The sequence below is a fragment of the Ranitomeya variabilis genome, chromosome 4, assembly GCF_051348905.1.
Source record: "Ranitomeya variabilis isolate aRanVar5 chromosome 4, aRanVar5.hap1, whole genome shotgun sequence".
Lineage (NCBI taxonomy): Eukaryota > Metazoa > Chordata > Amphibia > Anura > Dendrobatidae > Ranitomeya > Ranitomeya variabilis.
Window position 1 is genome coordinate 272,559,790 of NC_135235.1, and position 25,535 is coordinate 272,585,324.

The following is a 25,535-nucleotide window of genomic DNA, read 5'->3' on the forward strand; positions in this document are numbered from 1 at the left end:
GGGGTTGTCCAAGACTGGGCTATGGCTGATCATCAGCCGCACCATACATAGCTTAGTGTGTGCTGCTGAGTATTGCGCTATATTTCCCATTCACTTGAATGCAGTTATCAGATGATGAATGGGGGTGCCCGGCGTTGGAACCCCATTAATCTCATTCTGATGACCTATCCTACCAATGGGTCATCATCAAGAGTTGAGTCCCTTTTTTTACAGTGATTTACATTTTATTGGAAATATTTATGTATGTGTAATTTTTAGCTTGCCTGGTTAAGCCTATGGTAACCGTACAGGTATGAAGGTTTATAATTAGCCCTCTGGCTGCTAGAAAACTTTCCCCCACCAATCTAGTTAATTTGTGCCACGTTAAGAGTTAAACCGTCCTGATTTATATATCTCTCAATAGCCCCAGCCCTATAATCTGCTTTCATTTCAAACCCTGAGCTGTGATTTATAGGGGAGCCTGCTGCTTCTGCTTAGAAATGAGCTGTTAAACATATGCTATGTTTGACATAAATTTGGAATTTATCACCGTTGTCAAAAACTGCCTGTTGGACAAAGGTGCTTATTAAGGCAATAAATGACCTTAAATAGGTTTCTGTCAGACTTCCTCAGCATTGTTCTGGCTGTGTGTGTGTCGCGGAGGGGAAAAAAATCTACTATGCTCGTAGATGAATTAAATCCTTGCCTTGGGCTTTGAAGAAATCCATCCCTTGGAGAATAAAATAGGACAAAATTATTATTATTTATTATTTTTTTTTATTATTTTTTTACATTTTTTCAGTTTAATTTTTTCTTTATTTTTGCTTGGTCTCTAAACCATAAATATTTGTACTAAGAATTATTTAAACGTAAATATTTACATCTGTGCATCTATTTACTTTGTTTATATGTACTCCCATAGAAAACCACAAAAAAAGCCTCATAAAATCATGCAATTTGATGCCAAATGTCAAACCTGTCTCTGCTGCATCTGTATATCGGCGGCATTATAAAGCCACATCTGGAGCCTTAATATTGTGCAGCTCTTTGATACTGTTAACCCCTGATCATGTGACTGCAAGGATACAAAAAACAAAAAAAACTTGTTTTGTGTCCGGAGTCTACACCTGTGAAATTTTCTATTAAAAATATCGTTTTTTGGCTGAACGATTCACATAGAGCATCTCTGCCTGCCATGTTTCATCTCCTCCTGCTTACAGACTGAAGCCTGTAACTAGGTATTGATTGGTACGTTACCTCCCGACCTCATGTCTGCAGCTGCCGTATCTGCCTCTGCATCTGTCATGTTCAAGTGCGCAATCCGACTAATCTTGGCAGCAAGGGAATGTGTCCTGAACCCCTCAACAACGCATTGAGATATCCATCGGAGCACGGCAGAACAGGTTCAGTGTGGCTTAGTCAAGTGGCAAAACACATGCAGCTTATTTCATGTCAAATTCATCAACAAAAAACCAATTTTGCTTCAAATAAAATGGATTATTTAAAAAACTTGGAGACCCTCTAACTTTTTTTTAGTTTTCTGATAACTATCCATCATGGTAAAGGATTACTACTTCACCTTTCATGAAACTTTTAAAGGGGTTGTCTAGTTTTAAAAGAAACATTTCATGTCCCCTGAATTTTGAACATGCGTTGTTAGGGACTTTATCTATTAAAGAGTAACTACAAAGTCTCTTTCTTGAGGACCGATCATATTCTTGAATTGCCTATTGGTTTAATTGGAGAAGTGATACTTTAGATTTTTCTTGTGGTGGTGTCCCAGGTTTACTGCAACAGAGAGGAGCCAGAAGACTGCAGCGTCTGATTTCTCCTGATCCTGCACTGATTAGAAGCACTTTGCCTTTATGTTAAACTGTGCAGGTTTTTTTTTTTGAGCAGTGCATGGGTTAATCTGCTCTGTTTAGAGCTCATGGAAGTTTTCCTGCATTAAGGCTCTCAGCTGTTCACTGTTAGCCACTCCCATCTCATATATAAACCAGGCCCTGGCTAGCACTCATTGTCTGATGCATGGCTGGAGGTTGTTGGTGGTTATTTTAGAAGGCATTTGGTGGATTTATCTGTGACTGTTGCTAGGTTTTGGGGGTGTGATTCCAATTCTTTTACTTTGATTTAACCTCATCCTCCATGCTTTAGTTCATTCCTCTGTGGTTTGTGTGAGTATATTTGAATGATTGGTATTTTCCTTTATCCCTGTTGGCATTACCTTGTTATTCTAGTGTACTATGGTACACTACTACTTGCCTATTCCCTGGGTGGAGGAAGGGTACAGACTGAGGGCAGATCCAGGAGCTAAGGCAAGGTACGTGACCCCGGTGTCTTCACAATCAGAAGTAATCCAGGGAGCAGGGCGAGCGTTGGGGACAGGGAAGGAGCCCCTGGTCCCGGGACACCTGACAAGAGCCATGACATGGTGCTGCAGTGAAATGTTACAGCTAGACTCCTGCACCGATTACTACTGATTTGTGTCCCAACGGCGGTGTCATCCAATGATTAGCCCATCATCCGGGAATGATTACAAAAATAAAAATGAATTATCCGAAACGGGCAACATTTGCTTTGGAGAACTGCCTGTATTTCCGTTCCTGCTCTTCTGTTCTGAGATATGATCTTTTTATGAATGAGCACAACCAAGTAATAAAGTAACCCAGTAACAAGCACCAGTATATCAACACCTGTTATGGCTGCAAGTTTAAGGTTTGGCAAGGTAAGCTGCTAAAACCAACATGTCAAGGACCAACATGTCCTTTCCCTACCCAATAAAGATTTCATATTTGGCAATTCCGCTGTAGTCTTTTACCATCACCTACGAGAAATTAAAGATTAATCTTAGACTCTTCACAATAGTTAAAGTCGCCACAGATACGAGGGTTTCTGTCAAATTATTCATTTACTGACCTTGTCTCGAAAATGTTTGCGCAGCTCGTAATAAAGGAGTTTGGACTTTACTTCTCTTATCTTTTTTGTCTTAATTGAGCAACTTTGCACAAAATCAGGTTAAACAAATAAAGCGATTGCAGATTTTAAGTTGTGTATTTGGCGAAGTCCCACGGTACGCACCTTAAAAGTGACCACACTGACCCTATTTATTGTAAGGAGTTCGATTGTCCCTATAAATATGTCTTCATCAAAGAACTGTAGAATATTTTGGGCTTGGATGTTAAAAGTTTAATTCCATTTTTTGCCCCACAATTATTGGCACCAAATGTCTGTTTTCCTCCATAGAAGTAACGGCTGTCAACTGGACCTGTTCAGCCACACTGAAAAATCTTGTATCTTTTGGACAAGGTTAGAATTTAGATGCAATCCTCTGAGTTAATGTTCATGGGGATAGTTTGATAACTTTTTTTTTTTTTTTTTAATTGCATACCGCCATTATTAATGGACCATCAAGTTGTTTACTGCCTGAGGCACAATTCTCATTTTGGTTCGGATTCAAAAGTGATAGCCTGCAGCTATTCCCAGAGAGACGAGGGGAAACCGCTTCCATGAGTTTCCCACAGTGGAAGAGTCAAAAATGGAGACCAGGATCAGCACTGTCTTCTGTTGCCACAATTGAGTGAGTTAAGAACAGTGTATTTTTGATTGCTTCAATGACCATTTATTTAAAAATAAAAGATTAGTTTGCGCAATGCGTTTCGACGGTTTACAGCCTTCATCAGGTAAATGCCCGATTAAGGCTTTAAACAGCCGAAACACGTTGTGTAAACAAGCGTTGTAGTAATCTTTTATTTTTATCTAAAATGCCCATTGAAGCAATCAAAAAATACACTGTCCTTGAATCAATCGTGGCAACAGAAGACCGTGCTGATCCTGGTCTCCATTTGTGATGGAGATAAATTGGGTAATTTAAACGTCACCCCAAAATTGGCCTATAAACTAAAGGTACCTTCACATTAAGGGACGCTGCAGCGATAGCGACAACGATGCCGATCGCTGCAGTGTCGCTGTTTGATCGCTGGAGAGCTGTCACACAGACCGCTCTCCAGCGACCAACGATGCCAAGGCCCCCGGGTAACCAGGGTAAACATCGGGTTACTAAGCGCAGGGCCGCGCTTAGTAACCCGATGTTTACCCTGGTTACCAGCGTAAAATGTAAAAAAAAAAAACAGTACATACTTACATTCGCGTCCCCCGGCGTCCGCTTCCTGCACTGACTGAGCGCCGGCCCTAACAGCAGAGCGGTGACGTCACCACTGTGCTGTGCTTTCACTTTCACTTTACGGCGCTCAGTCAGTGCGGGAAGCGGACGCCGGGGGATGCGAAGGTGAGTATGTACTGTTTGTTTTTTTTACATTTTACACTGGTAACCAGGGTAAACATCGGGTTACTAAGCGCGGCCCTGCGCTTAGTAACCCGATGTTTACCCTGGTTACCAGTGTAAAACATCGCTGGTATCGTTGCTTTTGGTGTCAAACACGACGATACACGCCGGTCTGACGACCAAATAAAGTTCTGAACTTTGTTCAACGACCAGCGATATCACAGCAGGATCCTGATCACTGCTGCGTGTCAAACTAAATGATATCGCTAGCCAGGACGCTGCAACGTCACGGATCGCTAGCGATATCGTTTAGTGTGAAGGTACCTTAAGGCCACCGGCATCAGGGGCTTATCTACAGCATTCTGTAATGCTGTAGATAAGCCCCCGATGTAACCTGCAAGATAAGAAAAACATGTTATATTACACTCACCCAGGGGCAGTCCCGGTCCGGTTCGGGTCCGAAGGGCGTCGCAGGTCCGGGTCTAGCGCCTCCCATCTAAATGTGATAACGTCCTCATCCTTGCTTGCTGTCGCGGCTTCGGCGCAGGCGTACATTGTCTTCCCTGTTGAGGGCAGAGCAAAGTACTGCAGTGCGCAGGTGCTGGGCCTCTGACCTTTCCCGGCGCCTGCGCACTGCAGTACTTTGCTCTGCCCTCAACAGGACAGATAAAGTACGCCTGCGCCGGAGCCGCAGCATGAAGACCAGAAGAGGACGTCATCGTAAGAAGATCGGAGGCCCCGGACCAGACCACGATGCCCATCGTACCGGGACCGCCCCTGGGTGAGTATAATATAACCTCGTTCTCATCTTTCAGGATACATCGGGGGCTTATCACACCATTCCAGAATGCTGTAGATAAGCCCCTGATGCTGGTGGGCTTAGCTCACCTTCAATTTTGGGGGTGACAGGTTCCCTTTAATTTTTACCATGAATTGTGACCGTTTTGCCATGCGGTTATCGGCTGTGTGGTTTTCACTAGTAAAGCATGTTGAATTTAAATGAATAAATGTAATTGGTCGATCTCTCCCATGATTAATATAATTTCTATGTAAATATAAATCCTATAAGGGTCCTTGCCCCCCTGTATCAGTCTATCATTGTTAGTTTGTTTACTGTAAGTGATATTTGTATTTTGATGTAACCCCTTCTCATGTACAGCACCATGGAATTAATGGTGCTATATAAATAAATAATAATAATATAATGTATGTATCAGAGTTGGGAGAGCCGGCACTTCACGTCGTGTCCAGATGTGCTTTATCGAGATTTTCAGCTATTTGCAAGTAACCCTGTTCTATTCTCTTTACTGCATGAGTTTTCACGATGGTTTTAAAAGCTTTTAAATGACAAATTCGTCTCTGCTGCATCTAAATACGCTATAGTGGTTTTGATACTTATTGCAGGAACACTTTCCAAATTGCAGCGATTTCCTAAATCATTAGCGCTTTCTGATTCTTCCCCAGTGGGGCGTTCTAGATCCTAATCCATGATTATTATTCATGGCTCTGCTGCAATTCTAGATAGATCAGTCAAATCTGTCAGGATAATCAGCGAGGTTTATCAGTTAATTGAGACAAGTGGATCCCGTTATCCTGTTATTTGTTTCCATTTATTGCGCTGATAAACTTCTTTGTCCCTTTTTTGTGAAACCTGTTTGTGTCTGCTCTATTTACCTGCTGTAAGATTAGATTTCAAGAATCTGCTCAAAACACTGATAGAAGAACCAGCCATAATCTTTAATTGGCCGTAGTCACACGAGAATGGTACCGGCAATGGTTAATGGTCTAGCATAAACATATATATGTATTTGTGAGCGAGAACTGTATATTACCTTATCTTGTCCTGGCCATGGGTATCTTCAATGCCATAGTTGGCGATCATCTGGGGAACTTAACAGAAGACCGATCTATGTTTAATAATGGCTCTTGTATATTATTAAACAGATTACTTTAAAGACCCAAATGATACTTTTTATTTTGGAGTGCACCACAAATAAAATCCTTCCTCTCCGTACATCCTCTGGAATGCCGGATTCCTCTGTTAGTTGCTTGATGGTCAAAAAAAAAGAAAGGTAAATGAGACCAGATCAAATTAATTTGCGAAAGGAATTGTTAGAAATTATAGGTAATTAATTCTATCCAAACACTTTTGCCCTCTTAATGATGGGAAGCATTTAAGGTTGCATCCAAGATGCAGATGAACACTGTCCTGACGTGCCACGCAGCACGGTGTGCAAATGACTGCAGCTTTGTTAATAAGTAGGTGGTCATTTAAAGGGGTCGTCGTTCGTATGTTCTTAGGCCTGACTCGCACGTTAGTGTTTGCATGCCAAAATCAGGAGTTGAACTTGGAGAAAAACTATAATTGAAAGATTGACACCTGTTGTATGTCTTAAAGACGCTCTTGGTTTTGACATGTAAATGCTGATGTGTGAATAAAGCCTTAACTGGGTAAAATTGTAAAGTGCATGTAAAAAAAACAAAAACAAAACAAGATACAACTTTATAATTAAAAAAAAAACACAAATTGAGCTTGGTGGGAGTTGGTATACATGCATAAACGCATGTTCACATTGGCCATAAAACATACCAAACCTACAAGAGACAAAATAAGCACGCTGTAATTTACCACTTATTAGAAATCCTTTCCATTCTCAAGAAAAGTGAGGACTCGTTTGTTTTATTTTTGTTTGTTCCTTTGTTTTACCTTTTGTAGTTTCCAGTGTCACCTATGCAATCTCAAAGAGGTGCAGCATTACAAGCTCTTCTGTTATTGAGATTGTAAGTGCTGCTCTGAAGTTGGTCAAGTCTCTAGGTTTGGCCAGCTTCATTGTCACATACACTCCTTCACTGCTGGAGAAGTAAAACTGCCTCTGCGAGAGTGTAGTGCCCCAAAGCGGGGTATAACAGGATGTTTACTGTTAGCACAAATATCTTTATATCACCATATATTGCATTGTGTAAATGTTAATGCACGTATTGTACTGGGGTGCAGCAATCCTGTACTGCTAGATTAAAAAAATAAATAAAAATAAAAACTTGTGTGCACGAATATGCCCAGGCTACTATTGGGTTAATAACAGATGACATCTTATACGAGCACATTTGCGCAGCACTAGTTAGATAAATTGAGCATGCTAACACCTTAGATAAGACAGAAAATTGCACATACAAGCGTACGAAAGACATTGTCATAAATATGAGCACAATCTAAATAATAAAACATTAGGCTGATAACAGAAATCTATATAATATAAAATCTATACTAATTCATGATACATATGTCACTAAACATGATCTAGTTTGCAAATAAACTCGTAAGAAAAAAAAAAATCAACAAATAATAATAAATTTTAAAAAAAAAGCAGGAAAAAGTCCGTTGCATTTTATGAACAAAATTTTTTTTTTTTTTTTTTTTTTTCCATTTTAGAATTCCACTCTATTGTCCAGTAACTTCACAAAGAAGTTCTGCAGTTCCCAAGAGTTTGGATTGCCCAAGTTTTTACATGTTCTAAGACTCCCGGGTCTTATAGGTGTAAGGTCTTTCAGCTACTTTTAAGGACCCTTAAAAAAAATAAAACATGAAGAAGAAATTTTTCAATGTTGTGCGAAAAGTAAAATTAGCGGGTTTTATGGCTCAGACTGTTTGCTACTAGGATGGACGCGGATCTGCTGTAGCTGTTTTTTCGTTTCCCATTTCTTCCCTTCTGAAACTTCGGAAGTTTCAGTGATGTCTGGCAGAGAGGCAGGAATTTATACTGACCGCTGCCAACACTTTCTCTTGAGCAGAGTACACAGTGTTTTGTCACATATTACTTCTGCTGCCAACAATTTGACCTGTTGTTTTCAGAGCCTTTTACACTTTTCAAGGTACTTGTAATGGTAACGTAAAATTAAGTTATTTACAGTTTGTTTTCCATTCTGGGTCATGTGGAAAATACAAAATTATATGGTTATTAAAGTATTGACTTTATAAAATAAAAAAAAATGTTTTGAGCTAAACCAACAAGGGTGGCTCGTCTGTCTTCAGTCTTGCAATAAAGGAGTTCTTCCTGCCTAGAGCATCCTCTCGCATACTTTACATTTTTTTTTTCCTTTTTACTTGTTATTATATGGTTGTTAATTTAGTCCAAATAAACAATGAGAAAATATTAATTATATCCTTTTAGTTTATGAATTATTTGCTCATTTTTGACATGGGAACATGTTAACTTCTTCTGCAGGGAAAGTGCTCATTAGAAAATTGCTTATTCTTTATTACATGTGGTTTTTTTTTTTTTTGGTGAATCACAATGATGGGTAACACCTCTATAATCAGTGGGTAACACAGAATCCACCTAATGCAATAGACCTTGCTCCCTCTTCCTTTACAATGACTTTTGCACACTCTTAGTAGATGCTTCAATACAACTGACCAATGTTGCTATGTACTTGTGGTGTTTCCTGAAACAAAAGTAGATTGAGGTCTAAGGCTATGTGCACACGATGCGGATTTTGCTGCGGGTCCGCAGCAGTTTCCCATGAGTTTACAGTACAATGTAAACCTATGGGAAACCGAAAACGCTGTGCCCATGCTGCGGAAAAAAACGCGCGGAAACGCAGCGGTTTACATTCCGCAGCATGTCAATTCTTTCTGCGGAATCTGCAGCGGTTTTACACCTGCTCCAAAATAGAAAACCGCAGGTGTAAAACCGCAGTGGAATCCGCAGAAAAACAGCGATAAATCAGCAGGAAAAGCGCAGTGTTTTTGCCCTGCGGATTTATCAAATCCACTGCGGAAAAATCCGCAGTGGACCATTCTACGCGTGCACATACCCTTATAAATAAATACTCTCAGTGACCAGTATGAAAACTGCTTTTTTTTTTTTTTTTTTTAATGCAAACTGTTGTTTATTTTTTTTAACAAACCTAATTTTTAAACATTTTTTTTTTTTAATGGACTTCCCTTCCAGATCAAGGAAACATTACCTGCTATCTACTGTGTACATGTTGTTTTATATTAAGGGAAGAGTCAAACGGCGGTTTAACTTGGACGAGTGTCGTAACTCAATGCTCGGACTGGCCGTGTCCAAGCTATACCGCCATCTGACTCTTTCTTAGTTAAATTGCAAAGTAATTAATATTCCCTGTTTTTAATGTTTATTTCCTGTTTGTATTACTTTCTAGGAAGCTGCACAGTGGTATGAAGACGTACGGCTGTGAACTCTGTGGGAAGAGGTTTCTGGACAGTTTGCGACTTCGGATGCATTTGCTGGCTCATTCAGGTGAGACCCACATCCTACTTTATTAGCGATTCGGTCGTACACTACAAGATGAGTACGTGGACAGAATTCAATATATTGACTTCTCAAGAATCATTAATGGGGAAAACTAGAGATATTATATGTAGTAGCTTCTATATGTGACTTGGTCTTTACATCTATTTATTATATAGTTAAATACACTGCAATGTTCCCTGTGAGCAGGTAATTATGCAAAGAGGCAAATTTCAGCTCATAATGAGCTCTGATCATTGATATCACACGTTGCTTGGCACTTGTTTAAGACCCTTTTTCAAGGTCTGTTTACACCGTGCGACACGTAGCGTTAAATGGCCAGCAACATTCTTGGCAGCACATCTTGACCAACTCCAACGTGAACTGAGAACTCAGACCACCATTGATTTCGGCAGTGCACATCCTTGTTTTATACGGGATGATCCTCTGCTGAAAACAATTCTTTTCTGCAGCAGAAAAGATCATTTTGCCTATTGAATTAGCATTTTGTTGGTTTGTCAGATGACCGGTAGCCCAATTTTTCAAGAATAGAGCGTTCCAGTGGAAATGGACCTTTTAACCTGATGATTCAAGCTGTATGGCTATTAGTAATATGATCATTCTGTTGCCATACTGATGCATAGGGATAATTTTTAGACTTCCATAATTTATTGAATCTCCAGGGAAACAAGCCTTTTACTCGTTTGACGGCTCAATGCTGCTATATTCTACAAGAGTCCTGCTTTGAGCAGGGGGTTGGACCAGATGACCCAAGAGGTCCCTTCCAACTCTACCATTCTATGATTCTATGAGTCAATGAATAGGATAAAACTTTTGTAAGCCAATTTTTGGCTCGTGTAATCCAACAGGCCACCATGCAAATGCATTCTCAGTTCACGGGTGTAAGCCATTGCTAGACTCCTCGGGCATCTGGACACAAACTTAAAATAGCATATTTGTGGAAGTCCAAGGTTCATGGATGTCGCCTGAATGTGCTTTACCATGTGTATGACTGGATTACCTTTAGTGTTAATCATTGAACTTTTAAAAGGCCAGACAAGTCTCCTGCCCCTTCCCCCTTCATTCCATAAATGTTTACATACAAATGCGTATATGATATCTCACTTTTATATATTGAGACAACTTTGGGTCATATGGTTTCCTTTAAATGTTGGGTTCACATCTGTCAGCCGGTCAGCGCTGGCCTGTCCTACACAGGAAGCTATGCCTCAAAAGATATGGTAAATTACACTGTGTCCGAGCTGAAAATTTGTATGTAAGCTGCCAATTTTCACAACTGATTGTTGAGATCTTCGATAATGATTCACTGTTACGTGCGGTGTCCGTTCTCTCCTCTTTGATTCCTGTTGTTCATATTTTATTTTGTAAGCATCGTAAATTTGGGATTTCTTTTTTTTTTTTTTTTTTTCTTTTTTTGTACACAAAATTAATGTAAATAATCTCCGTAAGGCCACGTTTACATCAGTATTGTTAAGCCAAAATCAGGAGTGGAACAGTTTGAGGACAAGTATAATAGAAACATATGCACCACTTCTGTATTTTTCACCCACTCCTGGTTTCGGCTTACAAATAAGGACCAAATCCTGAACGTGTGAACATAGCCTTTTATAGTCGTAGAGTTGAAGAACTCTAGAGAGGGGCAAAAGCGCCCACAATAGGGTACTGTTAAAAAGAGCACCACTGAGGAGGCAAGTGCTCTCACCTGGTGATGTGTGAAGGAACAGCATAAATATCCATTGTTGCTGCCCCATGACTGGAGGAGAGATCTTCCAGACATTTATTTACCAGAATGGAGAGAAACACCTTAGGTGGGCTGCGCTGCAGGAAATAAGAAACCTTGGACCTTTAGATAAGGTTTTTATTAGTACCAACGCGTTTCGGCGCCATTCTCAAAGTCAAAAAAACAAACTGATTTGTGGTTTTTCGACCTCGAGAAAGGTGCTAAAATACCTTATCTGAAGCTCCAAGGCTCCTTCTTTCCTGCAGCGCAGCCCACCTGACTTGATTCTGTCTATTCTGGTAACTTAGTCACATATTTGGTACATACCCTAACCTTCCTCTTCGATTTATCCAAACTACACAATTAAGCAAGGAAAAGGGTATGAAGCCTATATGTGAAACTGAAAAACTTTTCTCTGACTTAGGTTTACAAATTGCGATGAGTGTGACTAAACTGCCCTTTGAGCGGTAGATGGATTTTAAGTCTTTTAAAGAAGCACTAAACACTGAAAAGGCACAAAAAAAATTCAAAATGTAATTTTTTTCCCAGGAAAATAATAGAGGGAATGCTGGGATAAAGAAATCTTCTGTGTCCCAAGCGATCAGTCATACCCTCCACCTCACTGTCTTGTGTCTGGCTGTAAGAGATTTGTCTGCAGCAGGAGCCTCCCCCTGTATAGAACTCTAAACTCCGCCTCCTTTACTAAGGAGGTGAGGCTTCAATCAGCCACCAGTCTAAGATGGCAGAAGGTTTAACCTCTTGGTTCTCTAACTTTCTACATGCCTGACTGCCTCAGGATCATACAGAAAATGCTGAAGAGTAACAGACTGAGGACAGCTATTTTGTGTCAAACTTGCTTATTTCTGGGTTTAGTTTTTCTTTAAATATTATGGCTTCAGATCCCTATAGGAATAAATTAATAATATAGTAATGACTAGAATAGAATATGGATGAAAAGATGAAGCCGGTTAAAGGGTTTCTGCCATCCGACCTCCATAGCTAGCTGCTCATTGGATCCTCTGAGTTGTCCATATACCTTTAAAACTTCCATCCACCTAAGTTGCTGTATATTATAAAGTTATAATCCATTCTTATTAATTGTGGCATGTACAACATTACACGGTGAATCGTTTTCTCACCCATATTCAAAGGCAGGTACATAACTTCCAAAAAGAACGTTCTAGGATTGAATTCTATTGATTTTTGTCTAGACTACAGGTCATTAACCGAGCCTGATGATGGATATCCAATCCTCCATTAGAATAGTAAATTCAATGGTTGATTCCTGCAACAAATGGAAAGAAACTTCTCCTCTCTAGGAGTTTCCAAACTAGGGCAAGGCTCCTGAATCGGGTGTAATTAAAGGGGTGGTCGACATAAACAAAATGATGTTAATATGTGTAAAAGAATAAAGCTGTGCAACTTACTAATATCAAGGTGTCTGTGTTAATTTTTGCCTCTTCATTCGGAAGATCATTTGTGAGGTCAGACCCTGATGTTGGGGAAGAGGATAGACTCTCAATTTCCATTCTACTTCATCCCAAATGTTCTAGATGGAGCGAAGGTCCCATGTGCGCTGGTCATATTCAACCACCAAACTCCCCCAGCCATGTATGTATGGACCTTGTGCATTGGGCACAGTCAGAGTGAACAGAAAAGCCCCTTCCCAAAACTTCTCCCACAAAGCTGGAAGCTACAAATGTCCACAATGTCTTGTGCTGAAGCATTAAGATTTCTCTTCACTGGAACGAAGAGGCTGAGCCCGCCCCCTGATTACAGCCCATAGCATTATCCTCCATCATCTGTACAGTGGACAGATAGTCAGGGGATAACATTCTCCTGGAATCACCAAACCCAGACTCCTCCATTAGAGAAGTGGGATCAGTCTCCTCCAGAGTCCAGTGGTCACTGCTTTACACCACTCCATCCGACGCTCTTCATTGTGCTTGGTGATGTCAGGCTTTATGTATCAATATCTAGATGGCACTTCCTCTGTCAGCTGTATTTGAAGAGGGCTGCCTGACTTTACTTTTCATTAGTTTCATAGTTTTTAAGGTTGAAGGTAGACCTACATCCATAAAAATCAACCTATCGCTTAACATGTTGATCCAGAAATAGAGAAAAAACCCTATGGACAATAGCCCAAACCATTAACCTAGATGGTGACTAGCTTGGCTACTGAACTGAACGGTCAGGCCACTTCACATACTGTTCTGATAAGCTGCTTACACGGGAATCCATCTGAAGTCTCAAGACTAGGGTCGGAAGTAGTACTGCCGAATCCAGGATCGGAGGACGTATCTAAAGATTGGTGCTCCTGTGATATTCCAGGCAGATCAGTGGGTTCTACATTTTAATATTCTACGCATCTTTTAATATAATTTTGTTTACTCTGACACCCTCCTGTAACATAATAAGAATATTGCAGATTTGACCAACTCCCAATATAAATATCTGTGAAGGTTTCGCATATTTTTCCACCCCTTCCGAAATATTGTGTATTTGTCTTCAGATTATTTTTTCTGTCTGTGTCACTGTCTCTTGGAATGTATCGGTCTCTGTCTCCTTCTTAGTCTTTCACGCTCTCGCTTGCACTCTCACACTTTTTTTTTTTTTTTTTTTGCTTGTGTGTTTTGTTTTTACGTTGTTGGTTTAGGTTTGTTTTTGTGCAGCTGGCAGCATGCCTGCCCTGGGATTCTGCCAGCGCTTTGGTACAGTATGTACAGTGCTGCGTGCCAAGTGTATCATCATGCAAGATGACAAATACATGCTTTTTCTATTTTCCTCCCTGCTCTAATGTAACCAGGGGTGGAGCAGAGAGTGCATAACCAGGGCAGCGATTTAAAGTGTCCGTGTGACTCTGTCCCGATACTGAAGACCCAAGCCGGCCGAGACATGCTACCTATCTGCATTCATGCAGGACAATACAAGGAGCTCCAAGCCATAGAAAACCCAATACTTACATTTTCTTTCTTCTTTTTTTTTTTTTTGTTTTTTTTTAATTTGTATATTTCTACCTGTCCTGGAGTCTAATCAGAACATCTAAACATCATGACAACGAAGATGACCGTTGCAAATTGACCCAAACACCTTGGAGTCTCATAGTTAACTCATGGACCCCAGAAAGTAGGATTTTGGTAATCTCTGCAAAACAATGTTACCACATGTAAGGTGGAAGGTGTTTTAAGACCATTTCTAAAAGTGTATTTTTTTTTTTTTTTTTAAGTGTAGCCCACTTTAATCAGGAACTGTTCTATTGCCTTAATAATGGTTTATGTTGCTGACCTACTGTTTTCATCTTTAACTTTTTTTATATAAACTTTTAATGTGCACCGAATCGTAAAGAGTAGCTGGGACTTGATAGAAGCCCATAAAAAAAACCAAAAAAAAAAAACCGAGACAGTTTTGGGAATGTGGCGTTTTCACACCTTAAGGGAGCACACCCATCTAAGTGTTGTTTTTTTTTTATCCTCTTAATATATTGCAGTCATCATCATATTTATACAGCACTGTGTTCTTACAGTTGCTCATTTTGCCCTTCTACCCAGTTAATTTTCTTTTCCATTAGGTCTATGACATGATATGATATAAAGAGAGACTAACTGAATCTTTCTAAGCTCCTATGTAGAAACAGTCTTTTTCCTGCATGAGTCATCATTAGAACTACAATTTTTACATCACTGCAAAGTCCCTGGCAGCCCAGCTCCACCTCCTCTTCAAGTCCTGAGCCAGCTGCTCCCCTCCTCCCCCTTGACAGGGACTTTGCACTGTTGTCCAATTGTAGTCATAATAATGACTCATGCAGGGAAAACATGTTTCTACATAAAGCTTAAAAAGATTCAGCTAGTCTGTTTTTAATCAGGTGAGGTTATAGATCTAATGGAAAAGAGAATATCTGGGTAGAAAGGCAAACTGAGCAATTGTAAGTACACAGTGCTGTATAATATGATGACTTCAATATATTAAGAGGATAAAAACTTTGATGAGAGGAGGAGTGCTTCTTTAAAGGGGTTGTCCAAGCTATTGATATTAGGATATGTAATCAATATCAAATCGGTGGAACAATGGAAGTCAGCACCTATCCATTGAATGAGTGATCACTTGCTGAGCTCTGTGGGTCCAACTCTTGGGAACCCTACTGACTCAACCTACTGAAAAAGGGCTCAGAACTTGGCCACCAAAATGGATCAGTGGCCACTATCACATTATCTATGCGACTTCTAGAGGGAAGAGTGCAACGGTCACAATTTTGTGCCATTTAATAGGGAAACCAGAAGTTAATTTGCCTCTGTTGGAGTACAGCTCATTCTGCAGTTGTGTTGTCAGCTCTATTCCTTGTCTCCGAGAGTGGCCATTGCTAGACCCTTTTGTTGCACCATACCCCTTCATTAGAGAACTGCACAGATGCAGCTTCATTTTTTTATGAGCCATTAACGCCCCATTTTAGTGATTTAACACATGAATAAATGAGCCTCATTAGGTAGCTGGACAGGTAAATTGATGCCTAAACCACCTTTACATTACTGTATACTTTTGTATAATGGCTCATGAACCAATCGTAGCTGGGACTAGATGTGCCTGAACCCTCTGCATCAGATACAGACAAGTGAGATCTCCAGCCTAGAAGTAAACAAATTAAAAGGAGCTCTGTGTAGTCTTCCCACCCCCTTCCTCCACCGCCCCTTGCCATTGCTTTTGACCACACTCGGTACGCTGTGTTACTCTTCCTTGGCACTCATATACTCCAGGCATAATGTCCTAATTGTCCCTGTGTCATTCCATCACCGAGCTGGGTACATTATATTCCTCTGAGTGGAATGACACAACTTGTATTTTTGTGTATTGCGCACTAACCTCTCATAAGACTAACTTGGATGAGTGTTCAACTATTTCCTAGCCAGACTCGGCAGAACAGGGGAAATAGTCTTTGGTTTCTTGCTCTGCAAAAAAAAAAAAATAGCGAGTGGGTTAATCTTATCTAACCATTTCTGAAGCAGCCTTTTGTATTCAGGCTTTTTGTAGATATTTGGGTGCACAATAAAACTTCTGCCTGGTGGGGGTCCAGGTTCTGAGCCCAAAGGACATTGTGTCCAGCAGAGATCCACCGCACTCTTATAGTAGTGGTCGGTGGGAGCCTGAGCCCCCGGATCCTACATATCTCCACTTCTTGTTATATTGATTTCCTCCTCCTAAAAGGGAAAACTAGATTTTCATTGCTCATGCCACCACTAACTAGGCTTTCGGTCACTGATAACTAAGCATTATATGTGAAGGAAGGGAAAGACTCTTCCAGCATGGCTGCCAGAAAAACCTGAAGAATGAACTCTCTCCAAGCGAGCGAGCTGCCCACACACGCGATGTTTAACTGAGGACCTTTTGGCAAATTCATCTGAATTTGGGGAGATCTGATGTCAGGGTGGTCATACACATAAGATACTTGTCTGAATGCTCCTTCGTCCAGTGCTGAACTCTCCCAATCTTTGTCATACACCTCATACACATGCATCGTTCAACCGAGCATGCATTTGGTCTGTAGGTGGAGAGATGATTCAGTTGCCACCATCTGTTGGTGGATGACTATTTCCCAGCAGAACACTTGGATCGGTCATGTTGAAAGCCGGTACCTGATCCTTTTCTCCACTGGCTTCATCTGTGGCAGAGAAATTAGAAACTTTCCTAAGCCCTCCCTTACACAATAGATTGTTGTCAGTCAACAGCAATCTCTCTCAAGTCCCCACTGTACACAGGAATGCTTAGCTTGGCCAGGCGGTTCTCCGTTCTGTTTGTGAGAGCACCTGCCAACTCCTCTGGCGTCAACTTCTCAACTAGAGAAGGTTGTACTATGGCCGATCTGTTGTGGCGGTTTCTTCTGTCCCTCAGCTTCATCTGTTGCATTGACAGTGGGAGGCCCTACTATAAATATTTGACTGTTGACCGTCCCCCTAATAATGTCTGGTTCAGCTAATAGTATCAGGTGTGTGGGGGCCTACACACATACGATGGTCAATTTGTCCTTCTCTGTTAGCCTTCTCGCGCCCCTTGCAATGTCTTTGGCTACTTGTACACGTATACTTTTGTCCCATTTCGTGTATCTTCCAAAACACTGCATGGACCTCTATATTTAACAACACATAGGGTACACTGTATTCTGCAGTGCACTTTACAGTGTGGTCTGGACACTAGTATATACTCATTAAAGTTTTTAGCATCCTTTTCCTTGGGGACTTGGTTTTCTTGGGATTGGGAAGTTTTTCCTCCATATTTAAGTAGTAGAAGTATTCTGAAGAAATATGTTAGCAGAAAGAATGTGGCCATTACCGATTTGTACAGATTAGTGCTGTATCCCGTGCCGCTAAAGCGAGCACTAGGACATTCAAAGCCAAAGTCTGTACAATATAAAGTATGTGCGCCCTGATTATGTCATGCAAGTGATATCACTTCACAGTACAAGTACATTGACTTGTAATTACCCAATTATCACCATGGATCTGAATCCTCTTGAAGATTGGAATATTCTCCTATGAAGCTACTTGTATTGGAAATGTACTCCTCTTTGCTACAAATCTTTACCATAATGCAGCGTCTTATTTCACTTTTAGGCTACTTTCACACTAGTCCATCAGTACGGGCCGTCGCAAACCGTTGGCCCGACGTACCGCCGGACAGTGTGTAAGCGTAGCACAACGTGGGCAGCGGATGCAGTTTTACAACGCATCCGCTGCCCATTGTGAGTTTCGGGGAGGAGGGGGCGGAGTTTCAGCTGCGCATGCGCGGTTGAAAATGGCGGACCCGACGCCCAAAAAAAGTTACATGGAACTTTTTTTGTGCCGACGGTCCGCCAAAACACGACGCATCCGTCGCACGACGGAAACGACGTGTCGCAATGCGTCGCTAATGAGTCTATGGAGAAAAAACGCATCCTGCAGACAACTTTGCAGGATGAGTTTTTTTTCTCCAAAACAACGCATTTGCGACGTACAGCAAGCGACGCTAGTGTGAAAGTAGCCTAACATAGGACAGCAGGTCATCCACGCCATAATTTTTTTTACTTTCTAGCTCTATAATTAGATTGAATCTGTTGCATGCCAAAGTTGTGTACACTTTTATTTCTTACAAGTGTTTGTGTTTTTTTGTTTTGTGTGTTTTTGTTGTTGTTGTTGTTGTTGTTGTTATTATTATTATACCGAAACTCCTGAATGTGGCATTTTTCTTTTGGTTTGCACCTCTCCATTCCTGAGATGTGACCTCCTCATCGGTTTATGTAAATCTAGTCTTTTTTAAACAAGTGGGTGTGGTCCTCAACTCTTCTGTGGGATTCTTCTTGCGGACCACCCGGTTGGTCAAAAAAGGCTCACTTTTTATATAGAGGGAAGGGGCCATATCTCTGGAACGGCGAGGTGCAGGAACAAAAGTAAAACCACGCCGGATTCAGGAGAACAGCGGTGTTATACAACTGGTTTATTAATGACATTTATAGCAAGCCACCGGTTCTCTTTAAAGAGATTCAAAAGTAGCACAATTGGTTATGTACGATAGGACTCAACTGACAAAACCCGTGTAGTCGAATCCCTTTTCTATTAATATTGGACTGCAGGGGTGGATCTAGGCAGCAGAGCAGTATATGGGGCCCCTTCTCTAAAATATCATGCAGACCACCCCCCACACACACACTTGCCCCTCTTTGTCTCAGTAATTGTAAGCGATGACATTCATTAGTTCAGTAGTCACTGCTTTTATTGTGGCCGTGTGCCCCTCTATCTCCGGGCCCCTGTGCAGCTGCACAGGGCACATATGGCACGTCGGCTCAGAGTGAATAGCACAATAGAAGTGTCAGCTCTGTGGGACAGAACGCCGCTGTTTTAGCCTGCTTCTGCGATTTGCATTTATTTGCTTGTGCGTAAACCTGTAATATTGTTTTATATGTGGATCCTGTAATAAACATAAATGTTGATGGGACTCCTTGCCGCTTGTACACAGCCCCGGGCCACAGTCTGGCCCTGGGCCCGGCACCCCCAGCCTTTTTCCCAGAGTGATGTCATGGGCGCACTGGCAGGTCTCGATGTTCTGCCAGCATTCCACAGCGTTTATGATCACTCGCAGATGTGAATCCAAGAACACACTGTACCCAGAGACGAAATTAATGCAGGCTTGAGTGCTGTCCAACCCCGATACAGAGGAGGGACTCGCTCGGGGAGGAGGAGGGGGCGACAGCGCAAACTATTTAATGCTGTTTATAAATTATACACCGCCTGATGAAAAATACATCCCCCCCCTCCCTTCCTCCTCCCTGCCTTTATTTTATCCATACCCTGACAGCCGGAGAGAGGCTCAGTTTGGTTTGAGCTCCTGTTTTGGCAGATCTCATAGAAGACATATTTCATAAACTAATACAGGGGGTGATGATTTACCAATGTACCAATGCTATAAGGTGGAGGCGCTGGACCGGGGTCTCGCTTCTCCATGACTTCCTGAGAATTATCCCTTTATTATGTCTCCTAGACTATTACATCGACTCCTATCCTATTTTTTTTTTTTTTTTAGCCCTAAGTGCATCTTCTCCATTATTATTTGTGATGCAGCTTATGCCTGGGTTTAGGTACTAGATCCTATTGTTACATTAGTCTTTATTTTTTTGTATTTTTTGTCACATTTTTAATTTCTCATTTGTCCATAAACCCATTTTTTTAAATTTTATATGAAGGTGCTGAACTACATCTAGATCTCACTTTTTTAACCCTTCTCTCTCAATAACCGGGCATATATCTGCACCCCGCAACCTCCAGCTGTCACTTTCCAACCATTTGAGCACAGTATGGGGCATATTTTACAGCCGGTAGCCGAAACATTTTTAACCCATAGAGCACGATATAGAGTATATCGTGTTCTATGGGTAGAGTTGGAATAAAGGTTTACTTCCCTGGAATCAACTAGAAAGGGTTTAGAGGCACCAAAAATTATATAAAAGTCTAGATTTGATTTTTGCGCCTTTTTTTTTTTTTTTTTTTTTTTTTTTTTTTATAAATACTTGGATGGCTGAGATTTTTTTATGTCTAAAAATGCCCATTGATGGATGCTCCTAATCTTCAGAAAGTCTCGATGTCTGGTTTAGATATGAATCCAGCAAAAATAGGTTTGCAAAAGGCAAGGATCATCCATGTTCTTCGCATGATCCAAAATACAACTTTTTTTTTAAATTTTTATTAGTTTGATACATTTTTTTGCAAATTCCAAATTGGTATTATGTGCAAAGGTTTTCGATCCGTTATCGAATTGATGGGTAAACCCCTCATTTTGGGTAGATGGTGGCACAGGAAGAGTTAACCCACCCATAAGTCCTAGGTATGGCAAAAGCGTCTCCGCTACTAATGTTTATCGCATGCCCAACAGGCAGCTTGGTTTAAAGCTCTGCGTTGTTGCTAAGTAGCAGCTCTTCTCCCCCGTCTCCTCCCTCCCGTACTGTAATGGGCTTATTTTGTATTCCATACAGCTCTGGGTCTTATTTTTGTATGCAAGACAAAGTGTTTTGATGGCGGATGGAAGCAGCCTGTGTCTAGAGGCTGTTTGGAGTTTTTTTATGCTATGTACAGTACACACTGTGCTTTTTGAGCAGAACACAGGCTGTTCAATCCTGCATTGTTTCTTCTCCTCACTACGAGAACATCCAGCAGTTAGGACAGAACTGTCCTGAAATGGTAGCGACGTTACCGGATTTTTTAATTCTTTTTATTATCGATTGATATGCATTCCCTGTCTCTGGGTGACGTGATCACAAAAATAATGGGCAAGGTGGAAAAAAAATGAAAAGTATGAAACTGGTAAAACACAAACAAAAATCCATAATAATAATATTGCCAATGATGATGCAAACTTTTTTTTCATTATTATTTTTTTTTTAAATATGGCTATTCCTTTTATTTTTGAACCAGGAAAAAAAAATAAAATGTATTACTTACCTGAAGGTACCCTACACTCCTAGGTATGGTAGCAGGGGCTTAACTACCTTAAATGCCCATGTTGCAGTCGCATCCTGTCCATGGACCCCAAAAGGTCTATTAAAGATCCCATAACAGTTGGGGGCTCTATTGCAGACTTTGTACTGGGGTCCCCGCACTGCAGGTTACACCACTGTGTGGTAGCTATCCTTCCATTTGTGGTGGGAGCATAGAAGTGATGGTAGACCACTGACCTTTCCTCTGGTCGTGCTCATCTCTGTACAGATCTCTAAGTACAAGTGTTATTTTTCTTTTTGTTCCCATGCCTCTGTTTTGGCATTGTGAACTGCTTTTCTATATATATACATTGAGCCTTTTTAGCTAAGTGGGTGTTTTCTTGAAGCCCAAACTCACTATAGTTTAAAAGAATGGGGCCATATCTCAGGAAGGTTGAGGCGCAAGAGCAAAAGAAACACATCAGATTCAGGAGAATAGTGGCGTTCACACCGAGAAAAAAACATTTTTTCATAGGGTTTTTTTTATTTTTTTGACTAAATTTGGCAACCCCAATGATCTGTTATCCTACGTTTTGACATTCAGTAAACCAGAGAACTATAGGTGTGGTGTCATGTCTATCTCTCCGGACGCCCTCCCACACTCATGAATATATGGCTGAGCGTTTATATTTGTTTTAGGGGAGAGGTGTTCTCAAGCATCAACCTTAAATCAAGGGATATCAGAAGAGTTGGGCTTTTAAATTTTGGAATTTTTGATTCTTCTCCTGACATGGCAAGGAAGAGGCAACAGGGTTAGGGTTATCGGCAGGTTCGGCCAACTGTAAAAAAAAATAAATAAATAAATAAAAAATGCAGGGCTGGGCACTATCAGTTTGCTAATCATTGACTATATATATTTTTTTCTTTTTAAATAGACAATTTCTTAATCTGGGAGGAAAGAAAAATTCCGAATCCATACTATGAGAGGTGTCCGATGAATTGTTCTCTTCTTGCTTTTTCCTAACATAAGTTTTTTTTTTTAAACAGTCGATGGGGAAACCTGGCTCCAACTTTCATTAGAAGTACCCTTTATCTTCAAGATCAGAAGTTATTCCCTATTCTGTGGACAGGTGATGAATTGCTGATTGTTGGGTGCTCGACCACTAGCTTCCCAAGCAGTTGGGTCTTTGAAACGTTTTTGGCAGAGCCATTTCTTGAGTGGAGAGTTGGTGTGCATGTTTTACCCTCAAGTTTTTTTATTTATTTTTTTTATGTGTGTCTTGTAACCTTATGGACTAAAGTAACTCCACCCTCACCACCTGGATGTGACCAAAGTGTGGTGGGAGACCCATTAGAAGGTCTTTTCCCATTCTAGCACCTTATAAATTTAGATTTTTAAAGTAAAATAAAAAATAAAAAACTATTACTAAATGGAAACTCCTGTGCACTGTATACCTATATATGTTGCAATTTCTTGGGGGGACAAAGACAAAAGAGGACCCTTATACAAGAATAATATATGTACCCTTTCCAATTCAATAATTTAGTCAACGACCAACTGTTTGCTGCATTGGAAGTGGGCCTTGTTTCATCTTGGGGCCGCTGTTGCAGTTCAATGCCTGATAATCTTGTTCTCTGGGGAGTACGAGGAATAGCTGTTTGCCAAAACAAATTTGTATGGTCACCTTCAATCAGAACTTTTTGCAAATGTAATACTAAATCTACTCCTTCCATCCTCTCTATAATGGAGGCATGCTCCATTCCATGCACTGTCCGGGAGAAGCACTACCGGTGACTTAACTAGAGTCCAATGGTCTTCTGAGCAAAATTTGGACCTGCCCCCCCCCCCCTTCTCTGAATGTTGACAAGATGTATTGGCCTTGTAGCATTTGCGCCCCCCCCCCCCATTCCATTGTGTAGCAATGTCCACCATCTTAGGTTCCTTCCTGATTATCTATCTATCTATCTATCTATCTATCTATCTATCTATCTATCTATCTATCTCCCATATATACGCCTCCTTTCATGGGCCCATATTTTCTATCTTGGTTACCTTCCTATTATTGTTATATGCCCTCATTCCTGGTATTTTTATATCCTGTTCCCGTGTCCCCCATCCTGAATCCCTTCCCGGTATTTTTATATGCCCCTCATCCTGGTATATGTGTCCCCCATCATCTGTCTCTTCCAGCTATGTGTGTCCCCCATCCTGGTATTTTTAATGCCCCCCTCCATCCTGGGTCCCTTCCTAGTATCTTTATATCCCCCACATCCTGGGCACCTTCCTGGTTTCCTTAATGGTATAAGTGTCCCTCATCCTGGGTCCCTTTTCAAGTACCGTATGTGTGCCCCATCCTCTCATGTGTCCCCCATCCTTGGTCCCTTTTGAGGAATATATCCCCCCATCCTAGGTTCCTTTCTGGTATATATGTTCCCGTTCTGCCACTGATCTCTAATACACAAACAAAAAAACAAAAACCTTCCTCTACCATCGGGCATATCTTCTGCGGTGGAATATTTTTCACATTCTGGGACATAGCCCTCCATTTGCTGCCATACACTTGTTTGCGTACGTCTTTGCCACGTTCATGGGGCATTATAGAGCAGGAGTATACTTTTATCTGTGGAGTGTACTACCGCTCAAATAAAATACTTTTTAGGACTTTTTTTAATACAAACATTTCATTTGTTAGAGACTAAGATGGAACTATAAAAACTCTGTGAATGTAATGGCTGTTTAAAACCAACGTATCTCATCGTCATCCTCCTCCAATAATGACCTGATGATAAACCTATTGATAAACTGCCGCTTTTATTTCCAGATCTGTTCATTATAAAAAGCCTGTATTGTAGTAGTTGTAGAATGAGATCTAAAAGTCCCCGTAATGGGGATATATAGGAACATGCCGCTTCCTGATATTGTAGTAATATAGCCGCGCACTGTTACTGCGATTTAATGAATTTGCTTTCACATCCTGCAAGCTATCAGATACGATTATGGCTGCCGTGCTGGCCTTTTTTAAGGGTTAAGCCCCCTCGTACCCCCAAAACGTGGATGCTACACGTTGGACATGTCTGAGTCGGGGTGGGCAGCGACTACTTAGGGAGGGGCAGGCGAGCGCTGTCTGAAACCCCAAAGAACAAGATAAATTTAAAATTGTAATTGGCTGACTTCCACAGGCTTGCGGCTCTTTTAATGAGTCATAATAACTTCATTTAAAGCCAGCTGAGCAGAAAATAGATTGGAAAGAAGCCGGGGGCCATTATGGATTTCTCTGTGTGTGTGTGTTTGACAGCTTCTGTTGTAGACAGTCGTGCAAGGGAGACATATTTATTAAAGCTGTTGGACTTGAATATAGGTGTGATTTAGTAATTGTGGATTCCAAAACTATGTCTAGACCAGCTGAATATCGATCCGGAGCCGCTTCTCATTCATTTCCTCCAAAAGATGCCTAAACCATGAGAAAAACATTGGAAACAATATGCAGAATCCTGTACGGTGCTCGCCAGTCATGTAACATAGACATGAAATGGGAAAAGTGCAACAATGTTACTATTATTATAGTTTTATTTCTAGTCTTTTATAAAAACCATTAATTATTCAGGGCTTTGAATGACATACTAATGAGCCTTGGCATGGTGCAATGAATGTTATACTGGGTGCAATTTTAGGGACCTAGTTCTATTATGCGAAAATGTCAAATTTATACTTCAAAGATATCCCTAAAGGGAAACAAATCCACCGATATTCCATGCAGTTAGTTGTCCAAGCCCCCTAGTACAGGTTACACAATCACTTGTCACCGGTGGGAACCGTTTGACATTTTGAAATCCTGCAGAGCTTAGAGAATGGTCAAAATTTAGAACGCCCAATCTGCTCCACTGCTACTTTGCTGCCGATTTTGGTTTACAAGGCTGCAAAGGTGAAAACAATCCAGGTGGGCCCTGGCTTCTCCTTCAGAGGAGTCTATAGTGCCGATCTTGAAGATGCTATGCGGCTCTTGAATTGGGGAAAAACCCAGCATCACCTTATGGATTTCAATATTATCTGAGCAATCACATGATAACTGATCGAATTGGCAGGGAGAGCCCAATCCTAGCATTGTGTATCTTACGGCTATACCACTTGATGCAGTGCCTGATGAAAATTAACCCAAGTCCAAAAAATCTGTTTAACGATATTGCATTGGTTTAGTACAGATGAAAGGTGGGCCCTCAAAATCAAGTGCTCTGGTGAGGCCCAACATCCCGCAGTCTGACACTGGCTGCGGTGGTCACATGCTGTCAATCACTGGACTCGGCAGTCTTGCACCGTTTACGTCTTCATTACCATTAAAGGGACTCTGTCAG

At 41.0% G+C, this 25,535-nt stretch overlaps 1 protein-coding gene across 2 annotated transcripts in view; it reads left to right on the plus strand.

Moving 5' to 3' along the window:
- ZBTB16 (zinc finger and BTB domain containing 16) overlaps nt 1-25,535 on the plus strand; it is a 124,562-nt gene that overhangs the window by 60,915 nt on the left and 38,112 nt on the right. For both annotated transcript variants that reach the window (XM_077249959.1, XM_077249960.1), the window contains exon 3: nt 9,428-9,525. In XM_077249959.1, the coding sequence (XP_077106074.1) occupies nt 9,428-9,525 (98 nt within the window). The remainder of the gene's footprint in view (nt 1-9,427; nt 9,526-25,535) is intronic.